Source organism: Panthera onca, chromosome B2 (assembly GCF_046562875.1).
Source record: "Panthera onca isolate mPanOnc1 chromosome B2, mPanOnc1 haplotype 2, whole genome shotgun sequence".
Taxonomy (NCBI): domain Eukaryota; kingdom Metazoa; phylum Chordata; class Mammalia; order Carnivora; family Felidae; genus Panthera; species Panthera onca.
The window spans coordinates 45,013,570-45,040,987 of NC_138343.1; the positions used below are offsets into that span (position 1 = coordinate 45,013,570).

The following is a 27,418-nucleotide window of genomic DNA, read 5'->3' on the forward strand; positions in this document are numbered from 1 at the left end:
TGTGTGTACGCATATCTTCTTTATCCATTCATCCATTGATGGACATTTGGGCTCTTTCCATACTTTGGTTATTGTTGATAGTGCTGCTATAAACATTGGGGTGAATGTGCCCCTTCAAAACAGCACACCTGTATCCCGTGGTTAAATGCCTAGTAGTGCAATTGCTGGGTCATAGGGTAGTTCTATTTTTAGTTTTTTGAGGAACCTCTGTATTGTTTTCCAGAGTGGCTGCACCAGGAAAGTGGCTTTTTAGAGAAAGTATGTTGAAGTAATAGAACACTAAAGAAAAGTACATGAAATGTTAAGTATTAATATAGCTTTAAAAAATTTTTTTTCATTTTATTTATTTTAGAAAGCACGATCTGGAGAGAGGGGCAGAGGAGGGAGGGAGGAGGGCGGAGAGAGAGAGAGAGAGAAAGAGAGAGAGAGAAAGAGAGAGAGAGAGAGAGAGAGAGAAAGAAAAGAATCCCAAGCAGGTTCCACGCTTAGCATGGATTAATCCTGTGACCCTGGGATCATGACCTGAGCCAAAATTGAGACTTGGATGTTCAACCGACTGAGCCACCCAGGCGCCCCTGTATAGTTCTCTTAATTGTGTGCTGATGTATTGTCCCAGTAGTGGAGATGACTATCATAGGACTCCATTTTGAAATATATTTTACTTTCTTGTTTCATGACAATGAACACTAGAACTTGAGTTTAATGCACTGCCTGAGAATGGAGGATGCAGTTTGAGTATGCTAAATAATGGAGGGAAGCATAATCTGGGATTAAAAAGTAACCACAGGATAACAAATTAGAATGGGAGACATAAATATGAACTCATGTTCAGTTTAAAATATGTATCAACGCATACAGAAACTATGTGTGTGTTAACACTTGGGTTAATGCACGTCCATATATTTCTCAGCTGTTTCCCCTGAGAGGGCCTAGAAACAGTGACATACCAGTAGCAGCAACTATCCCCAGTTACCAGATTTCGCTTTCTAAACCTTATTCTCCAATAAAAGAAGCAGGGCTCCTTAGACAAATAGCTGATTCTAGGGCTGGAGCAAGGAAAATACATGATGACCCCAGACCATCTTGTATGTAGTGCCAGAAGGTAGAGAAGTGCTCAAAAAAAACCCCACAAAATGATGGCCCATGTGAAAGCAGCCAATCTAAAAACTTTCCAGGCTCAGCTTCCAGTGTCCAGAGCTGGACTAATTTAAGCAACAGAATAACTTAATACTTGATAATTACCCAAAGAGGAGCATAAATATACGTAAGCCCATGCTGATATAGATAAGTGGTTGAGTAAATAAGTGAATGGAAAAGAAGGAATAAATCTCAGAGAATTATTTCAAATATTTGTAGATACTTCCTTTCCCTCCATCCCCTCCCCTCAAAAACATCCTGTAGGATGGGCCGGAATGAAAAATAGGTGGAAAAGAAAAATAGTAACTTTACAGTGGAGAAAACTGGCAAATACTACCATAACCAACTGTTAAAAGCTAATATCATCAGTGATATGTTGATATCATGTATCCTCTTTACCTCTGTGATACTTACTCTTCCCCCAAACCCGTAATCCCAGTCTAAGCACGAGGCAAAGCATCAAACCCAAATTGAAGACAAACTACAAAATATCTGACCAGCGCTTAAAGAAAATTTCAAGGTCATGAAAACCAAGTAAAGGCTGAGAAACTGATGTTGACTAGATGAGTCTAACACGACATGTGATCAAATATATCATGGTATCTTGGGTTGGAATCTGGAACAAAAAATGGGTATTAGTGAAAAAGCTGATGAAATCTTCATAAAGATTCATAAAGATTCAAAATTCATCATAAAGATTTCATTGGTTTAGTTTTGACAAGTGTAATATGGTTATGCAAGATGCAACATTAGGAGAAACAATGAAGGGGATATGGGAGCTCTGTTTACTACCTTTGTAATTCTTTCAAGTTTATTTTTGAGAGAGCGCATGAGTGAGTGTGGGGCAGAGAGAAAGGTTGAGAGAGAGAATCTCATGCAGGCTCCACACTGTCAGCACAGAGCCCAAAGTGGGGCTCAAGTTGACCTGAAGTGGAGCTTGGGCTTACCCAAAGTGGGGCTGGAACCGTGAGATCTTGAGCCGAAGTCGGATGCTTAATCAACTGAGCCACCCAGGCACCCTGAAAGTTAAATTTTTATTGAAAAATTAGCCAGAGGCAGTCAATAGCAGTAGATAATAAGATAGTTGACTTCAGATGTGAAGATTCAAGAGAAAGTTGTAATTTATAATTCACTGTCCACCTGTAAATAAGCCTTTTATGCCTAATGTACTGTTACTTTAAGATATGTATGTTATTTGTAAATCTGAGACTATGAAGTGGATGGTAGAACTACTGAGGCTTCAAAATTCACATCCCTGTTATAGTTTCAGATAGCTATATTGAAGGACATTGATATTCCAGTTGGGCTGGAAGGTTAAATCATTTTTGCAGACTGTTGAAAACAGACTTTATAGACACTAAATTTGTTTTGTGACAAACTGTTCATTTCATTGTCTCTTTGCAGTTATTTCATCTTTACTTGATTTAAAAAATATTTTACAAAGAATGTAGAACAAGGATCCATGAACTTAGGTATAGAATGTTGTCATTTTGTCATTGTTGCTTTAGAGTGTTACTTTTATAATAGAACATTACAGATAAAATTGAGTTTTTTGTTACCTCCTCTTATCATTTCCCTCTCCTCCCAACCTCCATATTCTGAAATTAAATGTATCCTTCTAATATATATTTATCTGTGCATAAACAAATAGTATTTTGTGTGATTTAGACATTGACATAATTATTGTGTCATATTGTGACTTTTTAAAATTTAATATGCCTTTCAATGTGATACATAACATTGTGTTTTTATGACACTGTGCAGTTAGCTCATAACTCTTTGGTAAATAGAGGAATGATGTCGGGACAATGAGAAAGCCGTGTTGGTTTATTTTCTAGGTAAAAGGGAGCTGTGATAAAGAGTGTAAAAGTATCATTTAGTGAGAAAGGGATAGGCTCTTAGCTTGGCTGCTTGCATAAACAGGAGTGCTTTTAGCTTTTAAATGAAACCTTTTCTTTCTTTCTTTCTTTCTTTCTTTCTTTCTTTCTTTCTTTCTTTCTTATTTGTTAATGTGATCATCTACCTAGGTATTTTTCTCAAAGTTGAACAGTCCTAGCATAAAATGTTACAGCTTTTAACTCCTGGTACTTACCTCCTCTTGTCTCTGCATCATCTTAGTACCCATAAACCAACCTATCTACTCTGTTGTTTTTATGCATTAATTTTTTTTAAGTTTATTTATTTATTTTGAGAGAAAGAGACAGCTATTGGGCAGAGGCAGAGAGAGAGGAGAGAATCTCAAGTGGGTTCCATACTGTCAGCACAAAGCCCAACGTGGGGCTTGAACTCATGAACATGAGATATCGTGACCTGAGCCGAAACCAAGAGTCAGACTTAAGTGACTAAGCTACCCATAGGCGCCCGATGCATTTTTTTTTTTTTTAACGTTTTATTTATTTTTGAGACAGAGACAGAGCATGAACGGGAGAGGGGCAGAGAGAGAGGGAGACACAGAATCGGAAGCAGGCTCCAGGCTCTGAGCCATCAGCCCAGAGCCCGACGCGGGGCTCGAACTCACAGACCGCGAGATCGTGACCTGAGCTGAAGTTGGAGGCTTAACCGACTGAGCCACCCAGGCGCCCCCCAATGCATTTTTAATAGCTATAGAGGAATCCATTTGTCATGACTGTTTGGGCAGTCTTAAGTTATTACCCACTTTCCAAGGTTTCAGTTATTGTTATTTATTTTTACTTTCATTTTTAGTGCTCAGGTTCCAAACTTGTATAGGTTTAAAGTGGTATGCCCCAAACCCTACTTTCTTTTTCTTTTTTCTTTTTCTTTTTTTCTTTTTCTTTTTCTTTTTCTTTTTCTTTTTCTTTTTCTTTTTCTTTTCCTTTTCCTTCCTCTTTTCCTTTTCCTTTTCCTTTTCCTTTTTCTCTTTCTCTTTTTTTTCTTTCTTTTTCTTTTTTTCTTTTTCTTTTTCTTCTTCTTCTTCTTCTTCTTCTTCTTCTTCTTCTTCTTCTTCTTTTCCTTTTCCTTTTTCTTTTTATTTTCTTTTCTCTTTTCCTTTCTTTTCTTTCCTTCCTTCCTTCATAATCACTGGTATTTTTCGTGTGTTTGATTTCACAGAACCAGTAGTATTTTAGTGTGTGATTCCCCCTACCCCCGGAGGTTAGATGTTTAGGAATACATGTGTAGTTTTATAGTAGAGATTCCTTTTTAACAGTTACATAGTATTCCATTCTAGGTCTTTACCACATTTTATAAATATTTAGAGCTATTTTCTTTTTCTTTTTTTTTTTTTTAGCTATTGAAAACAGTGCTGTGGTGAATATCCTTTTGTAGGTTATATACATTGCTGAGAATTTGCTGCATCGTAGGGTATGCCCATATTCCACTGTTTTAGACATTGTACAGTTTCTCACTAAATAATTATACCATTATATTTAAATTCCTACCAGTAGTATAAGAGTACCTTTCTTCCATGTTCTTATAAACATTTGATACCATCAGATCTTTTATTTTCTTTTTAATCTTATAGATCTATAGTAGTATCCACATGTTACAGTGTTTCATATTTGTGATTACAAGGGAAGTTAGATATCTTTTCACACTTACTGGCCACTTAAATTTCTTTTCCTGTGTCTAGCCTGTTCAGATATTTCTCTCCATTTTTCCATTGAGTTCTTGCTCATTCTCATTGATTTGTAGTACTTCTTAATGTGAATACTGTGAATTCTTACTGTGAATTCCGTATTGTGAATACTAGGCCTTTGTCTTCCTTCTGCTTATGTGTCTTTTTCTCTTTCATAAGTGCTTTTATTTTCTTTATCTTTTTGTTATTTAATTTTTTAAAAATTTACATCCAAATTAGCATATAGTGCAACAATGATTTCAGGAGTAGATTCTTTTTTTTTTTTTAATGAGAATTTAATTTTAATTTTTTTAAAATTTACATCCAAATTAGCATATAGTGCAACAGTGATTTCAGGAGTAGTTTCCTTAGTGCCCTTTACCCACTTAGCCCATTCCCCCCCTCCCACAACCCCTCCAATACCCCTCAGTTTGTTCTCCATATTTATGAGTCTCTTCTGTTTTGTCCCCCTCCCTGTTTTTATATTATTTTTATTTCCCTTCCCTTATGTTCATCTGTTTTGTCTCTTAAAGTCCTCATATGAGTGAAGTCATATATTTGTCTTTCTCTGACTAATTTCACTTAGCATAATACCCTCCAGTTCCATCCACGTAGTTGCAAATGGCAAAATTTTATTCTTTTTGATTGCTAAGTAATGCTCCATTGTATGTGTGTGTGTGTGTGTGTGTGTGTGTGTGTATGTATATATATATGTGTGTATGTATATGTATATATATACATATATATGTATATATATATCACGTCTTTATCCATTCATCCATCAATGGACATTTGGGCTCTTTCCATACTTTGGCTATTGTTGATAGTGCTGCTATAAACATGGGGGTGCATGTGTCCCTTCGAAACAGCACACCTGTATCCTGTGGATAAATACCTAGTAGTGCATTTGCTGGGTCGTAGGGTAGTTCTATTTTTAGTTTTTTTTGAGGAACCTCCATACCGGTTTCCAGAGTGGCTGCACCAGCTTGCATTCACATCATAAGTGCTTTTTGTGACTTGTCTTAGTATAACTTGGGAGCAGGGAAGGTTTAAAGACATTAATCTTCTAAGTTTTCTTTAGTTTTAAAGTTTTGATTTTCAGCATAAATCATTAATCAGTCTTGCTTTATTTTTTGTACAGCTGTGATTTAGGCACTGCTTTATTTTTTGTACAGCTGTGATTTAGGCACTAATTAAATTTTTTTCCACATTAAAAAATATTGAATAGTCTACTCTTTCCTTATGGATTTGTAGTGTTTAAGAATTGAGCCAAAATTGGGAAGAAACTTGATAGTTTATCAGATCTTTCCACATTCTCAACTTCAGTGTTTTAGACTAAAGCTTAGACTCAAGTGTCTGATTTGTTTGTTCATGTAAACTTTGAGATTCAGTGTCAGTGTTGTTATTTGTGATATTTGGCACTCTGCTGTAACTGAGATGAAACAAAGTAAATACTCCATTAAATAAATGCTTAGTGATTGACTATGAAGTATTTTGGGGTGTGGTGAGAAGAGTTCCCACAACTTACTTTATTGGGGGAGGTAACAGCATGAAAATAGGTGGAAAAATTGCTGTGCCTTTTTGGCTGAGTGTCAGATATGTCGTAAAGATAATAGGTGCTAAAGGATCTTGGAGAAAATATTTTTCAGAGATTTTGGAAGTAACACTTGAGTTGGTCTTTAAAGATAGGAAGTTAGATGAATAATTAGTGTGCTCTATGCCTGTCAAAGGCACAAAGTGTTTTGCGGTAAAAATAATGGACTATTTTGGCTGAATGCAAGTTTTTCTATGGGAGTGTGTATAATGGGAATTAAGGCCAAAAGTATGGATTGAAGCCAGTGGTACAGTGCATTTTGAGTGTCATTTAAAGGTATTAAGACTAATTGAGGCGCTTGGGTGGCTCAGTCAGTTAAGTGTTTGACTTCAGCTCAGGTCACGATCTCACGGTTTTTGCGTTTGAGCCCCAGGTTGGGCTCTGTGCTGACAGCTCAGAGCTTGGAGCCTGCTTGGGATTCTGTGTCGCCCTCTCTCTCTGCCCCATCCCAATCCTGTTCTGTCTCTCTCTCACTCTCTCAAAAATAAATAAACATTAAAAAAAAAATTTTTTTAAAGGTATTAAGACTATTTGAAAGATACTAGGGAAATCACAGGTTTTGGAGACAGGAGAAGGAAGATAGAATGCTTTAATGGATTAATCTTAGTGAGAAGGAAAGATTTTATTAAAGAGGAAAGAGTTGAAGCTATAAAGTGTAGTGAAAGTGGTCCAGTGAGAGTGGAAGCAAATGGATAGCTAATAGACATAATACCTTTTATTCATGTTAAGACTTTGCATGTTCCCATCCATTTTCTCACTTTATTCTGACATCTTTGAAAATAAGGGAATATGTTATTCATGCCCAAAATCATACCGGTGATAGTCGGTAGGCCACGGGCTTGGTAGTAGGTAGCTCTATGACAGGCAAATACCAGCCTGTTTTTAGATGAGAAATGTATTTTATGTAGTAGGTGCTGGTTATTACATTTTGTAACATTTCCTGCTTTTAAGAATCTAAGGACAAAGTGATATGAATCTTAGCCGTTGAAATTCTCCAGTAGCATCAGCATAGTTGAAAGAGGTTAGAATGACAAAATTAAGTGCTTTTGATAACCTTTAGAATTGACTCTTGAAAAGAAAAATCAAACTGCTTCCTCAGAATGAAATTTTATGGAAATAAACTTTTTCCCCCCAAAACTAAACTTGAGATTTGATGTGAGGGCATTTCAAAGACTAAAGAGGGAATGAAAATATGCAAAAAATGTAAAAATAATAAGATATTTAGAAAATGAAGCCGACTCTCAAGCTCATGTACAGTTTTCTGTAGGTAACTTTATAAAATGAAATCAGAGTTTCATTCTTGTTCTCCTACTGCCTCCATTCCTGGAAATTGTGCTGAAAAACAAGGTTTAATTATACAAGTTAAGAAAGTAGAAGGCCCAGCGTATCAGTAAGAATGGGATAGCTTACATTGTAGTAACAGCATTACAATCTCCGTGGTGGCATAACACAAGGAATACATGCTTTCATACAGATCGTAGTCCAGCTAGTGAGTTATGTTTAATTAAGTAAAATAAGAGCTTTCTTTCTCTGTTGCAAGTAAGATTAGCAGCAACTTTAGCACCAAGTAGGGGATACTTCTCAGCTGTATTTGAAGCCTGTAGTTTTCATCAACCACATGTCTCTTTCTGCAGCACTTGTGTAGCAGGGTTTTCAGTTCCTTTTAGATCACGAGCCTCTTCAGTATCTCTGTTAAGAAACCCAATTTCCCAGGTACTCTCTTTTGAGGTATGTTTTAGTAAGATCAGTGGCAGTACTGCAGTATAGCCTCCACGTACCCTGCCTCTCCATTGTATTCTTTTCTGTTTGTGATCTGTTCATTTGTCCAAATTCTTACTGAAGCTCTTTCTGTGTGTTAGGACTTTTTATAGATGCTAGGGACACGGTAGTGGATAAAACAGGTAAGTTCCCTTCTCTTTGTGAATTTATTTTTAATGGTGGGAGGAAAACAGACAAATGTAAAAAAAAATAAATGAATAAGATGATAATTTTCGATAGTCATTAGTGCTTTGAAAGAGAAAAAGTGAGTGATGGGAGGTGGAAAATGGCATTTGATACTTTAATTTGGATGTTGTAGGATAGCCTCTCTGAGGTTATTTGGTCAGAAAAACCCAGAAAGGTGTAGAGGAGATAAGGAATGAATTCCTTTTGAGGAGGATCTTGATATTAGAAGAAAGTAGACTTACTGTGATAGATGTGGTTGCCAACTCCTCTACGAGAGCTATGTCAAGAAGATAGCGTGGCATTAGGAAAGGAACGTGGCCTTTGGAGTCAGGATGTATAGACCTCTGTTTGACTTCCTACCCCCACCTCCCCCATACCCATACATATGCCTCCTGCATGTTCTTCCTTCAAGATGTTTCACTCTAGAGCATGCATTTCTTACTGTGTAAATGTGGGGAATCCCACCTGTTTGAGTTGTTGGTAGGAATTAGATTTTGAGTGTCTGTACTTTGCATGTAGATATGAAATGGATTTATTATTTCATCTTGTTATATTTTGCTCAGGAACTTCCTTTTCATAAAAGGAAAATCAGAGAAGAAAATCACCTATGTTGTTAATTTAGTCAATAAATAGGTTCCCTTCCCCCCCCCCCCACCCCGTGCCTGTACTATACCTGCTACTGTTAAATCAAATGTTAATAATAAAATAGGTAAATAAGAACTTTTCTAATTTCTCTTTAAGAAAAGCCAGTGGTTTTTAAGGAAGGACAAAAATAAAGAAGAAAGTAATTGGGAAAATATGAGATAAGAAGTTAGCCTGATTAGCCTGTTTCCCTAAACCAAATCTGTAGTCTTGGTGTTGGTTGTGGTGGAACAGATCAAGTCTGTTTAAAAGTGGGCCAGCTGTGTGAGAAGTTAGACAGTAAAAAAGCTTTTAGTGTGTTAGGATTTGTGTAAGCTCTAGCTCCTTAGGGTAAAACTAATTTTGGTAGGTCTTTTCTGGGGAACTAAAGTCTTATATTTAGAAGAGTGATCTGGAAGAAATTACTATTATTATTATTATTTTATTTATTTTTTAAGTCCTTTGGAATGGAAAAGGTAGTTCTAAGAAGATGAGGGGGCTCAAATGAAATGCCTTTGGAAAGTTGTTTCAGATACTGAGAAAGGAGAAAGCAGACATTTGTCAGACTTGTTATTAAAAGTTGAGGATTTGTGTTCAAGTCTTCGTAGAAGTATTGGCAGTATAAATACAGAAAAAAATCATAATGTTGGTTGAGGACCTTGGATCTATATTGAAACTTTATTTTTCTTAAAGAGAGAACCTGTGCTGGGGAAAAAAAAAAAAGAGCTACCTCCAGTCCAGTTTCCCACTCTGTCTCCATTGACATTTGGAGAGATAGGAGCTCCTGGTTACTACTGGGTCGGGTAGGAGTTCAGGCTCCACTTGGCCTCCATTGAATCCTTGACTGAAGGGCAGGTGTGCCTCATTAGTATTGCCTTGTGGCCTCCACTGGCAGTGGGAGGAGAGGAAACTCGTTCCCTGCCCTCTCCAGTGGGGAAGGGAGTCTTGGCTCTCCACTTGGCCTTCTCTGATACCACCCTGGCTGGGTGAGTGGGGTAGTGGTTGTGATTGGGGTGTCTGGTTATAGCCTGGTGAGGGTGGAAGTCTAGGTTCCCTGCTTAGCTTTGGCTGGCATGGGTGGGGAGGGGGCTACAGTTTTGTTTTTTGGGTTTTTTTTCCCCTGTGTTATTTGACTGTAGTAGAGTGATTTTATCGGCTAGGAGTTTTCTGTCTTGCTAGGCTACCCTTTTCTTGGTCCTCTGGTTGGAGAGACCCCAGCTTTTCTTGGAGTCCCTTCCCCCCCCCCCCCCCGGCCTCATTGGCATTAACAGGTTGTCAGCTTCTCCAGTATTTAGTCTAGAATATATGAGGCAAAAAGAAACCTCGTGAACTCACTAACCAGGTTCTAAGGAACCTGGGCTGTCTTGGCTAACCTGTCTTCTTTTCTTCACTTTTCAGAATACTTTTATCTGTATTTTTAAGTTATTTATTGCTTTAGAGAGAGAGTGTGGGAGGGGAGAGAGAGAACCCCAAGCAGGCTCCTGCGCTGTCAGCACAAAGCCCTGTGCGGGACTTGAACTCACTAACTGTGAGATCTTACCTGAGCTGAAATCAAGAGTCTGATGCTTAATCTAGTGAGCCACCCAGGCGCCTCCAGATTATTTTTATCTATTTATTTTTAATATGTAATGTCTAGAGTTTTTAACATTTTATCTAGTGGGAGGAATAAGGAAAAGTACATCTGTCCCATCTTTACGTAAGGGAAATCTAGTTGGTGATGCAGTTTTTAAAAGTACTTATTTTAATTCCAGTTAGTTAACATACAGTGTTATATTAGTTTCAGATGTACAATATAGTAATTCAACTCTTCCATATATCACCCTGTGCTCATCACGCCAAGTGCACTCCTTAATCCCCATCACCTATTTCACCCATCTCCCCACTTCCTTCCCCTCTGGTAAGCATCAGATAGATGGTTATGCACTTAATAGATTGTAATGCGTATCCTTAAAGTCTAAAAACTCACTACATAGAGTTTCTTTTAGAAATGGTTTAATAATAGCTAGTTTTTCTTGGGGCAGCTGGGTGATTCAGTCGGTTAAGCATCCGACTTTTCAGCTCAGGTCATGATCTCACAGTTTGTGAGTTCGAGCCCCACATCGGGCTCGGAGCTTGGAGCTTGCTTCAGATTCTGTGTCTCCTTCTCTCTCTGCCCCTCCCCCAGTGGTGCGCGCGCGCGCGCGCGCGCTCTCTCTCTCTGTCAAAAATAAATAAATGTAAAAAAAAATTTTAATAATAGCTAGTTTTTCTTAAGAAAAGTAGAGAAGTATCAGTGAAATAAGGTATTAAACGAAGTTAACAGAAATACTTTTATTAGTTGTACAGTGTTTGGTGTATAAGGGATGTTAATTTGTGAGCTTTGATAGAGCTTTCTTGTGAGCTTTATACCGATGGTATTATAGTTTATTACATGATATTACATATTTTTACTTTAGAAAATAAATATATATATTCACAGAAGAGGTCTCAGGTGCTGGTAAAGGAATTGCTGTTCCTTGCCTTTTTAAATGTAAAATGAAATTTTGATCCCTTTTGAAGAGTTCTCAGAGCTTGGTAAAGTGTTTCAGACTTTTTATATAATAAAGAACAAGGAAACAAGTTATTAACACTTAAATATTTTCAGGAAGCTGACAAGTTACTAAAAATCTTTTGGATATTTTTTCTTTATTTTGACTTAAATTTCTAGCCTTTTTTTCCTCATTTACAGAAAGGTTAAAATCATTGAATCCTTTTTTTTTTTTTAACTTAGGCAGTTTGACAACTTACCTCTCATTAAAAATGTTTATTTCTTTTTTTTTTAACGTTTATTCATTTTTGAGAGAGAGCAGACAGAGTGCGAGTGGGGGAGGGACAGAGAGAGAGGGAGACAGAATCTGAAGCAGGCTCCAGGCTCCGAGCTGTCAGCACAGAGCCCAATGCGGGGCTCGAACTCAGGGAGTGTGAGATCACGACCTGAGCCGAAGTCGGACGCTCAACCAACTGAGCCACCCAGGCGCCCCTTATTTTATTTCTATATTCCATTGATTAAATGGTTAAGTAGACATTAAATCTTTAAGTATATTTAAAATCTTTTTAAAAAGTTACTTTTAAAGAAAAACTAGCAATATGGGGAATAAGATGGTGATCTGTGACTAGTTTGGATGAGTCTTAGTGATTTCTTGCTTTTTAAATATCGCAGCTTTTGGGGTGCCTGGGTGGCTCAGTCCATTAAGTGTCTGGCTCTTGATTTCAGCTCAGGTCATGATCTCATGGTTGTGAGTTCGAGCCTTACCTTGATTCTCTGTCTTCCTCTCTCTCTGCCTGTTCCCTGCTCACGCTCGTGCACTCTCTCTTGCTGTCTCAGAACAAAACTTTATCACATCCTTTTTCTGGAAGAATGCTGATTTTGTTTTTAAATCTGTTGATACTCCACTGTTCTTATAAGAAGAATTATTTTTTTAATTCAGGAAATGGCAATGTGATTTTATGTGACCTTAATTTTTTTGAATCATTTATTTTATGAACACTGTTAGTTCTTTTAGATAAACCTTAGCAATGTTTTCAAGTTTTAGAAGACGTATTGGTGACTTTGATAGAGTAGTTCAGGAAACTGGCTTTGTATCAGGAGAAAATTTTGTGTTTGATTTACTTTCACTATTTGAAACACATTAGGTATCAGAATACTAAATGGAAGACAACTCTACTTCCTTTCTGGGAATTACAATAAAAACAGTAGATAAAATGTCAAAGTTGTGTGTAGTCACTTATGATACATCATAATACATATTTTATTACATATTGTACAACATTATACACATTGATTAAGAACAATTTGTTCTGTGACTTGGAATATTTTTGATAATATTCTGAATCCTACTATGGAGACTATATTCACTGAGTTAAAGAAAGAGTTCAGTACAGGTAATGCTAGAAAAGATGTGTTAAGATGTGTATTTAGTAATGTGTGTTCATACAACTAAGATCTTTCTCTAAATGCCCTAGGACAATATGACTTGTAGCACTGTTATTTCTGAGAACACCAAATTTTTTATTTAAAAAAAAATCACTGAAATAATACATGTTGAAACAAAATTCAAGGAATATAGAAGTGGCTATTGTGAAAAGTACATTTCTTTCCTTATAGCCCTCCCCCAATCTCCTTCCACTTTTCGGAATCTGGTAGATACCTTATAGACTGTTACCTATGTTTTTAACTGAATTATTTGTGTTCTCTTCCCCATTTGTATACTATATTTTACACCATAAATTTAAATTCAAAACATTATTATATAAACTATGTTAATGTTCACCTGGGACTTACCTGGGAAGTTAAATTCTAATTTTTCCCCTTAAGGAGAAATAATAAATTTTGTTCTTGCTACGGTATTTCAAATCATTAGAAATAATTTATTTAAAAAAAAATTTTTTTAATGTTTATTTTTAAGAGAGAGACAGAGTGCAAGCTAGGGAGGGGCAGAGAGAGGGGGAGACCAGAATCCAAAGCAGGCTCCAGGCTCTGAGTGTCAGCACAGAGCCTGATTCAGGGCTTGAATTCATGAACTGTGAGATCATGACCCAAGCTGAAATCAGATGCTTAACCGACTGAGCCACACAGGCACCCCTCAAGTTGTAGAAATAATTTAAATCAGGAAAGTTTGAGTGCCAGAACCTGGGTTTCTGGGATATCTCCTGACCTGGCTTTTTGGATAAGCACTCAATGTCTACTTGATAATGTCATCTGTGGCCACAAGGAGTCTAGCAGCTTTGGGAGAAGGATCTTCCTTCAGTAGGCCTGATGTCTTTTGAGTCATAGATACTATAGCTCTCATTATTGGCAGTTCTTATCCTAAAATCCCTTCAACCTAGGACTGAAAGCACAAATATCATATTTAAATCCATGTAACTAGTGTGAAAAATGTGACTATTATAAATTGTTGGGGTATTTTCAGTCCATTTCAGTGTGGTATGTCTGAGTTATTTATTTAGTGTTTTTCCCACTCTGCTTCACTTGGCTCTCATTAACATTCTTGTGATGGAGAAAAGAAAGGAGTAGGAAAGAAAAGGAGTAGCCACTGAAAATGAATGTATGTAACTTTTCCTCTCTTTTCCTACTTTTGCCTTTTCCAAATGGGGGAGGGATAGTTGGCAATAGGAAGGCCCTTTGTCCAGGTTGGAGAGACAATAGTTATGTGGAGAAGAGCATATTTGGGAGAGAGAATAGACTTAGAAACTTTCAAAATAGTCCTGTTATATCTGTTATTGTTGTTTTCCTTCATGATTTTGATATGATGGCACTCAGAAGGTACATACTGATTTCATATTAAGGAGATTTTCTCCTGTTGGTCCTTTCAGTTTGGACTTAAAGGTTTTTTGTTACTATACAACTTAATTTGGTCATAAGAAAAATGAAAATCTAATGATTTGATGTAGTTCCTTCTGGATTATTCCTTATACACTATCATTTATATTCTAAAAACAATAAATACTATAGGAATGGGGCAAACCATTTTTATTAGGTTGGAAATCTCATTTTTCAAGTGCGGGTCTAATGTTGATGCAGTCAAAGCTAAAACAGTGGGCATATGTTAAATATTTAATCCTGCTTATATTCTTAAATCTTTAATAAAAATCACTTTTCTGTATCTTCTGATTTATGTTTCATAGAGTTTGAGGTACTAATTCTGTATAACACTTTTGGAAATTCTGAATGTCAAATTAAAAATATTGTGTATTCCTTAAATTTTAATTAGCATAAGCAGAACTCACTCTGCTTAGGGTAACCTCTTTCATTTGAGAAATAAGAATAAGTTTTTGCCCTTTAATTTGTGTCATTCTTTGTGACTTTTACTTAATTCTGTGATATAGAAGTTAATTGCTTACTTTTTTCAGATTATGATCATGCACTGGCAATGATTAGATAACCAAATTATTAATAAAGATACAGCATGAAGAAGTGGTTTGTGAATTTTGTTGATCATCTTTTAAGTTGTTTTTGGTTACTGCAGTCAGAGTTAAATATCTTTGATTATTTTAATAGATGAAGAATAACTATATCCTTCCCAACCTTTTTAGCTCCTTCTCATTTGCTTATATTTCTTATCTCCCATTTGTTTATGTTTCTTATCTCCATTTAATTTGCTACTTCTTATTCTTTATCTGTGAAGCAAATAAATCAGTGTAGTTGCATTCTTATTTATTTATTCTTATTTTTGTTGGCCTATTTTATTGCATTACATTATTACATCAATTTTAGGGAGAATTGATAACCTTATGATAATTGGGTTTTTAATTACTGAATGTGACACGACTTCCCTTTTGTATGTCTTCTTTTAATTTCATACTTTGCATATTTTCTGTTAGAACTATGACGTAGAGCAGGGTTCATCAGACTACAGATTTTTCTGACCACCTATGAAGTGTAAGTTTCCAGTGTTTCTTCCTTCTTCTGCCCTTTACTTCCTTTTACCTAATCAGCCAGTAAATAAAACGCATGTTAACATAGTAGCATCTATTTTCCACCAGCTTCACTTACCTTCCTGATTTTGAAAACGATTCCAGGAAATCCAGTGAAAAAGTGTCCTCACTTAAGAAGAGTATCAAGTATTGACAAATTCAGAAAACCTTTTAATTTCGTCCTACAAATGAGAAAAATCTCTTAGAAAATAGGTAATATCAATGCAAAACTGGCCAACAAAAAGACAGTGTGCATAATGAATGTGGTATGCTCTTCGTTATGGTATTTGATGGGGAGATTAAAAATTGTAATGTTAAGTGAGAAATGGTTCCATAATTTGAGAGTTTGGTTTGATCTGAACGTTTCAGAACCATGAAAATATTTGCCATTCTTGATGGACCTGCATTTCTTAAGATTTTCCATTTTCGTAGGAAAAATAGGAAAGTAACTTTACTGAGTGTAAAATTTTATAGAATTTGGTTTTGTTTTTCAGAAAAATACAAAATATATTTTTTCAGTATATATAATCTGCTTGCATATCTTCTGTTATACCTATGACTTAGAGCAGGGTTCATCAAACTACAGCCCACAGGCCACATCTAACTGCCTGTTTTTATAATGCCCATGAGCTGAGAATGCTAGTTAAGAATTCATAAATAGTTGGAAGAAATCAGATGAACAATATTTAACATCATATGAAAATTATATGAAATTGAAATTTTAGTGTCTATAAATAAAATTTTGTTGGAGCATAGCTATGCTTATTCATGTAAGTATATAACTGTTTTTCCACTACAAATGGCACAGTTCATTTTTCCAACAAATTATATGGCCCATAAATCCTAAAATATTTTACTATCTGGCCTCTTCTAGAAAAAGTTTGCCCAACCTGACTTAGAAATTATTGTTTGTTTTATTGTTTGTTTATGTATCTCAGAGTTTCTTTGTATCTTGGGGTAGAGGTGGTATCCTAGCCTTTCTTTACCTCTTTCTCTAGTTCTGAGAAGACTTACACTCATAATGAGTCACTGTTACCAAAGTGTGTTGCGTTTTTTAGAGATGTGGGGGAGAGAAAAATGTTGAAGACTGTTGCTATCATGTTTTGTATAATAACCACCGTACCTGTTTTTTTGGGTATTTTACATTTGAGGATTTAATTTGATAAAATACAACTTAATTTGCCTGTTTACTCTTCCCCTGTTATAGGAAATTAAGAGAGAGCCAGAATCCAAGGATGACAATTTGCCCATTAAACGGGAAAGACATGGGAATGTAGCAAGTCTTGTACAGCGGATAAGTACATACGGACTTCCAGCTGGAGGAATTCAGCCACATCCACAGACTAAAAACATTAAGAAGAGTATGTAAATAATTTCTTTCCTGTTTAAATAATTCAAAATAAAGGATGTTTTATAACTGTTTAGAAGTTATGAAAAGAAAAATTAGCTTAACCTTTTGTGGCCGACTGCACAAACTTCGTACATATTCACATTTAAGTTATCGGCCCTGTAGTCATTTTTCATAAGATATTTGAGCATGAACTGCTGACGACTATTAATAGGAATTATAAATTAAAATATTAGGCTTTGTTTTCTTATTAGCCTTACAGACTGTTGAATAGTTAATGCTTTGCCTTAAATTTATTTTAATACCTTTTATTTAATGGGATGTTTAATGTTTGTTCATTTTAAGCAGTGTAGATGCAAGAATTTTGATAGTATGTTTTCTCCAGTGGTCAGACACCTGAACATATACTCAGTTTTCCAAGGTCATTGGCCCAGCAGAGCGCCCTTTAAATATTTGGTATTCTATAAATATGTTAGAACATTTTAGTATAGAGGGAGAGCACCCCATTTGAAATCAGACATGAGTTTGAGTCCATCCTATGACCTTAGATCATTTAAACTCTTGAATTTTATTTTGCTTCTGGTGAGAAAGTGGTAAATAACATAGATTGTATTGCTGTTTTCAGAATGCTTACAGTATTGGGAAAGACTCATTAAAAAAAGTATTCAACATTAAATGTGTACAAAATACAACATTATGGGAGCAGATAGTATTTTAACATAGTACGATCTGAAGCCCCTTGAGAGATTGAATACTGATTACTAGGATGAGAGTTAGTAGTAAATGAGTATTTAACCACATTTATCTTATGTCAGTGCCTTTGATACTGTGGCTTGTAAAGTCCCCTGTGGAACCAAGTAGTCCACAGTGAAGAAATTTTGTTCACATACATTATCTAAATTTCTCCTTATATCTTGTTACTTTCTGTGTTACTGTCTGTGAAGTTTGGGGGAAGACTTTACTTTCTAGGTGCTGTCATCCTTTGATTATTTTCATTAAATGAAAACACATTTTCATAAAAATGAAAAAGATTTCTTGACAGAAGACAAGGACAGAAGAATTCTTCTAGGACGGAAGAATGCTGTGTGTTTTTTGTTTCCCACTAAACGTGTACAACCAGTATTTAGATACTACCTGTACTGCTTTCAGCCTACTGCCTGAAGGTGGACAGTTTCAGTACTTTTAATTGTCCTGGATGTTCAGACTCTGTTTCTTTAGAGACATGGGGACAAATTACAGAGAGTGTGTTCATATCCTACAGGTGAAACTGTATATAGAATTTCTGTGCACAGGAGAATTTTTAGGCCCATGGAAGAGTTAGTTACTTATGACCTCGATTGTAAAATCAATTTACCACTTTTAGCTTTGCTGAGCTAAAAGAAGGGACAGTTTTCTTAAGTAGAGGCTAGACCAAGGGCTTCAAGGTTATGATCATTTTATTCATTTTGTCTCCTAATAGGAAAAGACACACTACATTTTACTTTCCTCAAGAACACTGGTCATAATTCTTTTCCTTGTAAAAGAAAACCTGTTATGTAGCTGGTGCCAGGAGACTTAGACTTTTTCCTAAGGATGCTCCATAACTTGTTTTTAAGTGCATGTGCAACAAGGACTAAATTGGTCATTTGGTGCTAACATGTAAAACAGGATGCAGGTTGCTTTTGCTTTGATTGCTTTTCCAGGAAAAGCAAGCTAATGTTTTTTTTTTTTTTTGAATCTAATTTTTTTGGTTACTGTTTGTATCTTATCCTTAATTCACAAAATAGACCAGTTACTCAAAAGGTGGTTTATTGTAATGTTAAATAGTAGTGGATACTACTAACCAATATTATTAATAATTTTAAAAACCCCACAAAACCATTGTAAAGGTTGATAATAATCACTGCAGTGTGAATGTTCAATTTTAATCTCTGTGTGCCAAGGCAAGTGAAATCTGCATGTGTATTAAATGTATAAGCACCTAAAAAGAGAATTTCGGATACATCCTGTGGGGTTAAGTATTTGGAAGCTGGAATTGTTAGCTATTTTTCTGTAGTTTCCAAAGCCAAAAAAGTGTTGGTTTTTTAATGAAGTCTAGTCATAAAGCCATTGAAACTTTTGCTGTTGTGTATAAGTTAACCATAATAACTGTGGTGAAACAAACAGGTTTTTCTACAGTGAGCGCAGAATAATGTTTTCCAGGACAATTATTGTAAGTTGCTAAAGTTATAGAAGAGAACAAGTTTACACATCTTATAGCAAAAACACATACTAGTCCCATTGCTGCTGAAGCCCTTGTAAAATCAGGCACAGAGATAATGATTGTAGAGTAATATTACTTAGCAAATAAATAATTGCCATCTTTCAGCATCACAACTCTGTATTCTGTTCAGTGAAGAATTGAGTAGATATTTCACTTTGCATTTGGAAAAAAAATTGATGCCATATGTGAATCTACTCTTGCTATACGTGAGGGAAGGCATCATTGCTTGTAACTTTGTATTCATTATTAGTGCTGCAAAAGTGATTTTTTTATCTAGTTAATAATTACTTTGAATGTAAAAGATACATTGAAATTGATACTACAGAAATGATCTTGCTGCATGAAAAATTAGTTGACCAGAATGCCAAACATTAGTGTTTCATTACTAGAAAATAGTTGCTAGCAAATAGTTTGCCTCCTGATTCTGAGTCAGTGCTAAAGAAAATAATGAAAATTCTGAATACCATCAACATACGGTCATTGTCTATACATTTTTACAGCATACATTAAAAAAAAAATATGAGCATATTAGCTCAGGCTCTTCTCTTTGATATTAAAATATTCTGACTCAAAAGGGGAAAAAGGCTCATCTGACTCCTCTCCAGCTGCAGCTTATCAGATAAATAGGATAGCGTGTTCTAACTTTCTATTTTCTTTTGAAATCTTCTAGAAAGGTTGAAAGAATAATTGTACTATGAATATTTTATATTCTTAAGTTTGATGTTAAATTAAGACTTAAGTTTGATGTTAACATTTTTCACATTGTCCTTCTATCTGTATACGTGTATGTAGAACACATTTTTAACTGAATCAGTTGCAAGTATGTTGTAGACATAATACCTCATCCCTAATCACTTGAGTTTTTTCTTCATGATGGTGATGACAATCTAAGCTTTGATTGTTATAATCAAGAAGTATAGGGGCGCCTGGGTGGCGCAGTCGGTTAAGCGTCCGACTTCAGCCAGGTCACGATCTCGCGGTCCGTGAGTTCGAGCCCCGCGTCAGGCTCTGGGCTGATGGCTCGGAGCCTGGAGCCTGTTTCCGATTCTGTGTCTCCCTCTCTCTCTGCCCCTCCCCCGTTCATGCTCTGTCTCTCTCTGTCCCAAAAATAAACAAAAAAACGTTGAAAAAAAAATTAAAAAAAAAAAAAAAAAAAAAAAAAGAAGTATATCAGCCGTATAGTTAGATTCTTCAGATAACTTGATCTTTCAATTAATGCTCTAGGCAGTATGAGCTTTTTATTGCTGAGGATAAGAAAAAAAATTAAGGAAAATTCAGCCCTATATAGCAAATGGCTCTGTTTCTTAGCATTTTATTATTTTCTTTGCTTATTGGAGAAAGAAATTGGTAAAAAAAAAAAAAAAATTTGACATCAGAAAATTTTCAGTGCTACAGTAAAACGTGAAGATAAATTTCCAGAGCCAAACAGAACCAAAAGTGGATCAGGAGTCCTTTTGCTACTGTCTGTGAAATTGTTAGCATTCAGCCTCCTAGCTTCTGAATGTGGTGTGCTCTTTGTTTTAGTATTTGATGGGGAGATTAAAAATTGTAATCTTAAGTGAGGAATGGTTCCATACTTTGAGAGCTTGGTTTGATCTGAATGTTTCAGAACCATGAAAATACTTGCCATTCCTGATGCAGCTGCATTTCTTAAGATTTTCCGTTTTAGTAGGGAAAATAGAGTAACTCTACTGAGTGTAAAATTGTATAGAATTTGGTTTTGTTTTTCAAAAAAAACCCAAAATATATTTTTTTAATGTTTATTTTTGAGAGAGAGAGACAGAGTGTGAACAGGGGAGGGGCAGAGAGAGAGGGAGACACAGAATCTGAAGCAGGCTCCAGGCTCTGAGCTGTCAACACAGAGCCATAAGTGGGGCTTGAACTCAGGAACCTGGAGATCATGACCTGAGCCAATGTTGGACGCTTAAACTGACTCAGCCACCTAGGTACCCCAAAATACAAAATATTTTTTAAAAGATTTTTTTGAAAAAGTTTCAACATTGATGTGCTGAATGCTTTAATACCTGTGAATTTGAAGACTATGAGAACAGTGTTAATGGGACAGTCAAATCTGCCAAGTAAAACTGGGTATGGATGATGATCCAGAACTTGTAGTCTAACAGGGGAAAACATCAAGTTACTATAAAACAGAAATGATAGTAATAATTACCTCGTAGAAAACGGGTATTAACATGTCAGGTAAATACTATAAGAAGTGCTCAATAAATGTTTGTAACTATTATAGTTTTTAAAGTATGCAGCTATGATTCAAATAAAGAAAGGGGCAGTTCTGTACTGGGTTGTCAAGCAAGATATATTTAAGCCTTTCTTAGGTAAAACTTGTCATTCACATGAAGATTGGGGATTATGACATTCCAGGTAGAATTGCTACCTCAGGAAGAAGATCCATGGAGATAAGCAACCACATGGTATTTGCAGGTAGTAAGGATCCAGCATGAGTAGATTGTATGAACTATGTTAAAGCACTTGGTAATTTTTAAAGGAGACAGCATCGATAAAGTGGAAAGATAAAAGGCTTAAGAGTCGTATGTGGGTATGATTCTAATTTTGCCTCTTTTTAGTTCTTTGGTCTTGGACACGTTATTTAACTCCTGAATTCCTGTTTCTCACTGGGAAAAGATGATGACAACAAACTGTATTATCTGCTGGGGAGATGTTTGTGAAGGATTTAGAATAGTACTGGTACATAAAAGGCATGAAAGTATATCCCTGCTTTTTTTCCCTATATCTCTTTTATCTACTTCCTTGTCAATAGCTTTACTTATAACACATTGATTTGACAAATTTTCTATTTCATTGTGGATCTGAAAAGCTATATAGAGGTTGCTTGTGATAAAATACTGGTTATAGTTATTTTACAAATTGACTTCTATTCAGGTATCCTTTTATTAACTAGTCTTGTACATACTATTTTATTTTCTTTTGTGCTTAGCATAGGTTCTGATACATTGTAGGAATTCAGTAAACATTTACGAGTAGATACTGTGTATGCCTTTTGAAGTATAAAAAAATCTCAAAATTCCTTTCATTGTGCTGGCAATTAATAGATGAACTCAACAACATAGGCAGTCACTTCAACTTATGAGTAAACCATATTTAAATATGGAATTATGAAAATTTTTTCTTTTTTAAATGGCTCATATTTTGTAGCAATAATAGGGGCCTTTCAGGTGTTTTTATCTAATGTGGTTCTTTGAAAAGAAAAAAAAATCTTTGTGAATAATTTTGCAAACTACTTTGGAGAACACTCTGGTGAATTATGCTTAGTGTGACCAGGGAGAAAAACACAAACTCCAAAGTTTCTTTTTATTTTTTTTTTAAATTTTGTAATTTTTTTTTTTTTTTTAACGTTTATTTATTTTTGAGACAGAGAGACAGAGCATGAACAGGGGAGGGGCAGAGAGAGGGAGACACAGAATCTGAAACAGGCTCCAGGCTCTGAGCAGTCAGCACAGAGCCTGACGCGGGGCTTGAACTCACGGACCGCGAGATCATAACCTGAGCCGACGTCAGCCGCTTAACCGACCGAGCCACCCAGGCGCCCCAATGTTTGTTTATTTTTGAGGGGGGGGGGAGGGGCAGAGACAAAGGGAGACAGAATTCAAAGCAGGCTCCAAGTTCCAAGCTGTGCCCCAGTGCAGGGCTTGAACTCACGAACAGTGAGATCACGACCTGAGCTGAAGTCAGGTCGGATGCTCAACTGACTGAGCCACCCAGGTGTGCCACAAACTCAAAGTTTCTGGTTAAGATATAACTAGGATCCTCAAAGTTAATTGATCTGCTTGGGAGCAGGGGGGCTAATTAATACTCTATCCACTTTAAATAATTTAAAAGATACTAATACTCATTAAAAAGAAGCAAGCTACATTTTTTTCTAAAGGCCTAAGATCACCAAAATGATAGAAGAATTTTCTTTGAAGTGCACCCTGAGCAGAAGAGAATTTCTTTTCAGTAATGTAGATCATGCTAATGACAGAGAACACATTTATGGACTCATTTTCTCAAGCTCACTTTAACTTCCAGAAGTATTTATGAACTATATTTATCTATAATATAAGAGATGAGAAGTTTTCTTATGGTATGCATAAAAACCACTATTACTACTTAAAAATTAACTCTGAGATGTGATGAAAGTGACATTTGAAAAATTTTACTATAAACTCTAGGTTACTTATAAAAGTATGGTCAGTGTTTTTTTTGTTGTTGTTGTTTTTTGTTTTGGTTCCTTCTATTGTAAAACAGTTTTAAAATCAGATATTATTAATTCCTTAATGAAGTGGGAGAAACAGAGGTGTAACTGTTTCTTATTTGGAGACTCTAGATCCTTCTGCTTGATTGTTGTGTCTGTTTTGCACCTCTTTCATGGTGTTGATTGCATGCAATATGCTTCTTTTATTGTTTTGGAGGTTCAGTTGGATTTATTTTTTGTCTTGATGAACAGTTTCATAGATCCATAAATGTCAGAGCTCAAGTAACTGTCATAGTTAATCTAGTCCAGCTCTTTTACTTTGTAGTTCAGGACATTGATTCCCAGAGAACTTAGGTGAAATAACAAGGTAATGACGGCTATACTAGAACCCGAGTCTTCTGACTTCTAGTGTTATTTCTTTTAGACCATGGCATCTTTTTTTTTTTTTTTTAACTATATAAAAAAGTTTATTTGGACTTGTTTTGACATGATTTGATGTAGTTAAGTTGTATCTATCTAGACTACTTCTCAGGAGTCTCTTGTCAGCAACAACCATCTCCTTAGAATCCTTGTATTCCTTGTATTATCAACTCATTGGGAAAACTTTTATCTAGAATGTCTGCTACATCTTTTCCACCTTATTGTATTGTGTTCATGTTTAATTGTGTAACTCTGTTACCATTTCGTCTTTGAATTCTTCCACATCTGCTCCACTCCAAACCTATCCTTTATTAATTTTGGGGATATTTGTAGCTTGCACTAAATATTTGCCATCTCATTATGTATTTGTATTTTATTACTAATTGCTTCCTGTTTCCTAAATTCTGTTAGTTCCTTAAGTGTGCATTTAAATTGTTAAGAAAAATCTTAGGATTGTTGGTGGTAAAGGGCTGATGGAATGTTGATACCCTTGGCATATTTCTTGGCATTGATGCCGTATGGTTAGGCCTAGATAATTGTTCATATATGTGTGTGTGTGTGTGTGTGTGTGTGTGTGTGTGTGTGTATGTGAATAATGGGCCTAGCATAAGCACTATGCTGGGTGCTGGGGAGAGAGCATTTAACAAACTCAGTGCCCATTTATCTTTGGCGTACAGACTACAGGGAGTACACACAAGAAAATAAATCATTATGATAGATTGAAAAGGAAACAGATTTGTTAGTAACAGGTAGGTTGTAGAAGTAAACAGTGTTAAGTATATAAGCACAAGGGAAGAGTACCTAATCCAGAAAGCTGTTTTGGAAGAAGTTTTTTCTAAGTTGAGACCTGAAGATGAGTTGAAGACAGCGAAAGGTGGACTTTGTGGATGAAAGTGAAGTGTCCTTGGCAAAAGAAACCGTATATTTAGGGATGCATGGGTGGCTCAGTCGGTTAAGTGTCTGACTTTGACCCAGGTCATGATCTCTTGGTTCGTGGGTTTCAGCCCCATGTTGGGATCTGTGCTGACAGTTCAGAGCCTGGAGCCTGCTATGGATTCTGTGTTTCCCTCTCTCTCTGCCCCTCATCCCCTACCCCCCGCCCCCAAATAAATAGACATTAATTTTTTTAAAAGAAGCAGTGTATTTAAGTCTCAAAAGGAATAGGGCTTGTCATTTTCAAGCAATTAGAAATCAGTATAATTAGATCATTGAGTGCAAGATTGAGAATCACCTAGGAGATCTTAAAGTACAGTTTCTGATTCAGCCTGCTCGGGCTGTCATAACAAAATATCCCCAACTAGATGGCTTAAGCAACAGAAGCAATATTATTTTCTTACAGTTCCAGAGGCTAGAAGTCTAAAATCAAGGTGCTGTCAGAGTTGGATTCTGGTGAGGCCTCTTTTCCCGACTTGCAGGTCTTGCCTTTTCGCCCCAACCCCGCATCCTCACACAGCCTCCTGTATATGTGTGCGCACGTGCACACATGCACAATTAAGTGTGTGTGGGGATTAGGGCTCCATTTTTATGTTAGTTGACTGTAATTACCTCCCTAAAGGTCCTGCCTCCCAGTACAGTCAAGGACACAATTCAGTGCAGAACAGGTAGGTCTGAGGTGGAGCCTGCATTTCTAAGAAGCTTTGAAGTGATACTGTTGCTGCTGGTCTGAGGAACATAGAGGATTTGACTAGCAGGAAGTAATCCTTTTATCGGTAATACCTGGTCATCTATCCATAGGTACTTTAATGATTAAATTTTAAAGATGGGAGTGAGTCTGAGTTCTCAATTCTTAGAGTTTGAAAGAAGTTGAGAACCTCAAACTGCATGGTTATAAGTTAGCATTATTTGTCTAAATAAATGAAGTTCATTTGAAAAGTTAAAGTAAAATTACTGTTATCTTTACCTATGTGAATTTTATGTTTATCTGTTGGAAAGTAGAGCTGTTAAAGAAGATAAGATACATTGTGGATTTATTCATTTTGTGTCTTTTTAACACAGACACTTTTAAATTAGCGCATTTTGAGTGTTCCTAGACTTCGATCAGGAAGTCGTCTGAAAATTACTGTCTTGGAGGATAGCTTAGCTATGATAAAATTTGTTTTGCCGACAGTGTCTTTTATGGTATGTGTTTTTAGTCTCACAATTGGCATTGGCTGTTTTACTTTTGTCTAGTTGGGGATCACACGTATAAATAGATTTCATGGCTATTTGTAGTTGGTTTGAATTTATTTTGGCATGAGTAGATTGTAGTGTGGGGGCAAGGTGAAAAGCCAGCCAGAACTGATTGTGGTTAGCTGCTTAGAATGCTTACATGTTTTGATTTTTATTCATACATATACAAACTCATACATACATATGGCAGTAAATACACTGTGTAAATAAAAGTGCTGTTGTTTTAATGATCTTTCTCAACCTAATTTTGTTACTAATTTACTTCCTTTAGAGACCAAGAAGCGTCAGTGTAAAGTTCTCTTTGAGTACCTTCCACAAAATGAGGATGAACTGGAGCTGAAAGTGGGAGATATTATTGATATTAATGAAGAGGTAAGGAAAACCTATGTTAGAGATGAACCAGCAATTGTAATTGATGCTCTAGGTAATAGAAAACTGACTCGTAAGAATATTAAGTTTTCATTAGAACTTTTTTACGAGTTTCATTGCTTTTTATACACATTTTAACATACAGGTTTTAAAATGGTTCTTTAATGACTTATGTAAGGTTGTCTTATCCTTTGGAATAAAGCTTTATTCATTCTTTTTTTTTTTTTTTTCAATATATGAAATTTATTGTCAAATTGGTTTCCATACAACACCCAGTGCTCATCCCAAAAGGTGCCTTCCTCAGTACCCATCACCCACCCTCCCCTCCCTCCCACCCCCCATCAACCAAGCTTTATTCATTCTTACTACACCTGGTCTTGTGTGCTTACTGTATTTGTATGTATTGACTTCAGGAATAAAAAAATTTTAAGCTAAAGATTAATGTAATGTAAGTAGCTGAGAATAAAAATAAACATTTTCTTTGATTCTGAATTCACTTTAGGCACAAAGCAATAAAATAGAATCAATTTTACCTTCTGCATAGCAGAGGGATACAAAAGTAGAATCTCTTTAAAAGGTTTGCCTTATTTGAATTATATTCAGATGTTAACCAAGGGATATTAAAGGAATTAAAGGAATATTAAAGGAATATTAAAAGTTTTATTTGGCAGCTGAAGATCCCATTTTCAAAGTGTATCTTTTGATATCATGTATAGTCATGTATATCATGTATAAGGATTGATTTTTATATCATAACATCATGTAATTTATCCCTTAATGTTTATATTAAATTCCAATGTATTTATACAAAAGACAATTCTGTTTTATTTCTATCAGGTGGCAATAATAATTTTTATTGAACCTATGTGTCTGAAGCATTATGCTAAGTGTTTCACATTTATTATTTTCTTTAAATTTCTTAACAGCCTGAGAAGACAGGAATTTTTATTTCTACTTTATTATATATGAAGAGTTTGAGTCATAGAAGATAAGTGATTAACTGTTCTAGTTACTGTTGATGCATATCATGCTATCCTGAAGTTTGTAGCAAAGAACAACTGTTTTATTAGGTCATGGATATTATGTGAGTCAAGAATTCAGATAGGGCACAGCTGGGATGGCTTGTCTGTTCCATGATGTGTGGGGGCTTCAAGTCGAAAGACTCAAAGTTTAGGTGCTAGTAGAATGTTAGGAAGGCTCCTTTACTAATATGATTGGTACCTAGAAGACTTGAAGACTGCCTCTGGAGAGCCATTATGTAGCTTCTCCACTTGGCTTGGCTTTCTCACTGTATTGGGGCCTTAGGATACTTGGACTTATTGCATGGCATTTCAGGGCTCTGAGTGTAAGTATTTCAG

General features: G+C 35.8%; 1 protein-coding gene across 1 annotated transcript in view; it reads left to right on the forward strand.

The window, feature by feature from the left end:
* Window positions 1-27,418, forward strand: part of CD2AP (CD2 associated protein) — a 141,241-nt gene that overhangs the window by 40,154 nt on the left and 73,669 nt on the right. Inside the window, exons 3-4 of the mRNA XM_060615687.3 lie at window positions 16,510-16,663; window positions 25,963-26,063. Of these exons, the coding sequence (XP_060471670.1) occupies window positions 16,510-16,663; window positions 25,963-26,063 (255 nt within the window). The remainder of the gene's footprint in view (window positions 1-16,509; window positions 16,664-25,962; window positions 26,064-27,418) is intronic.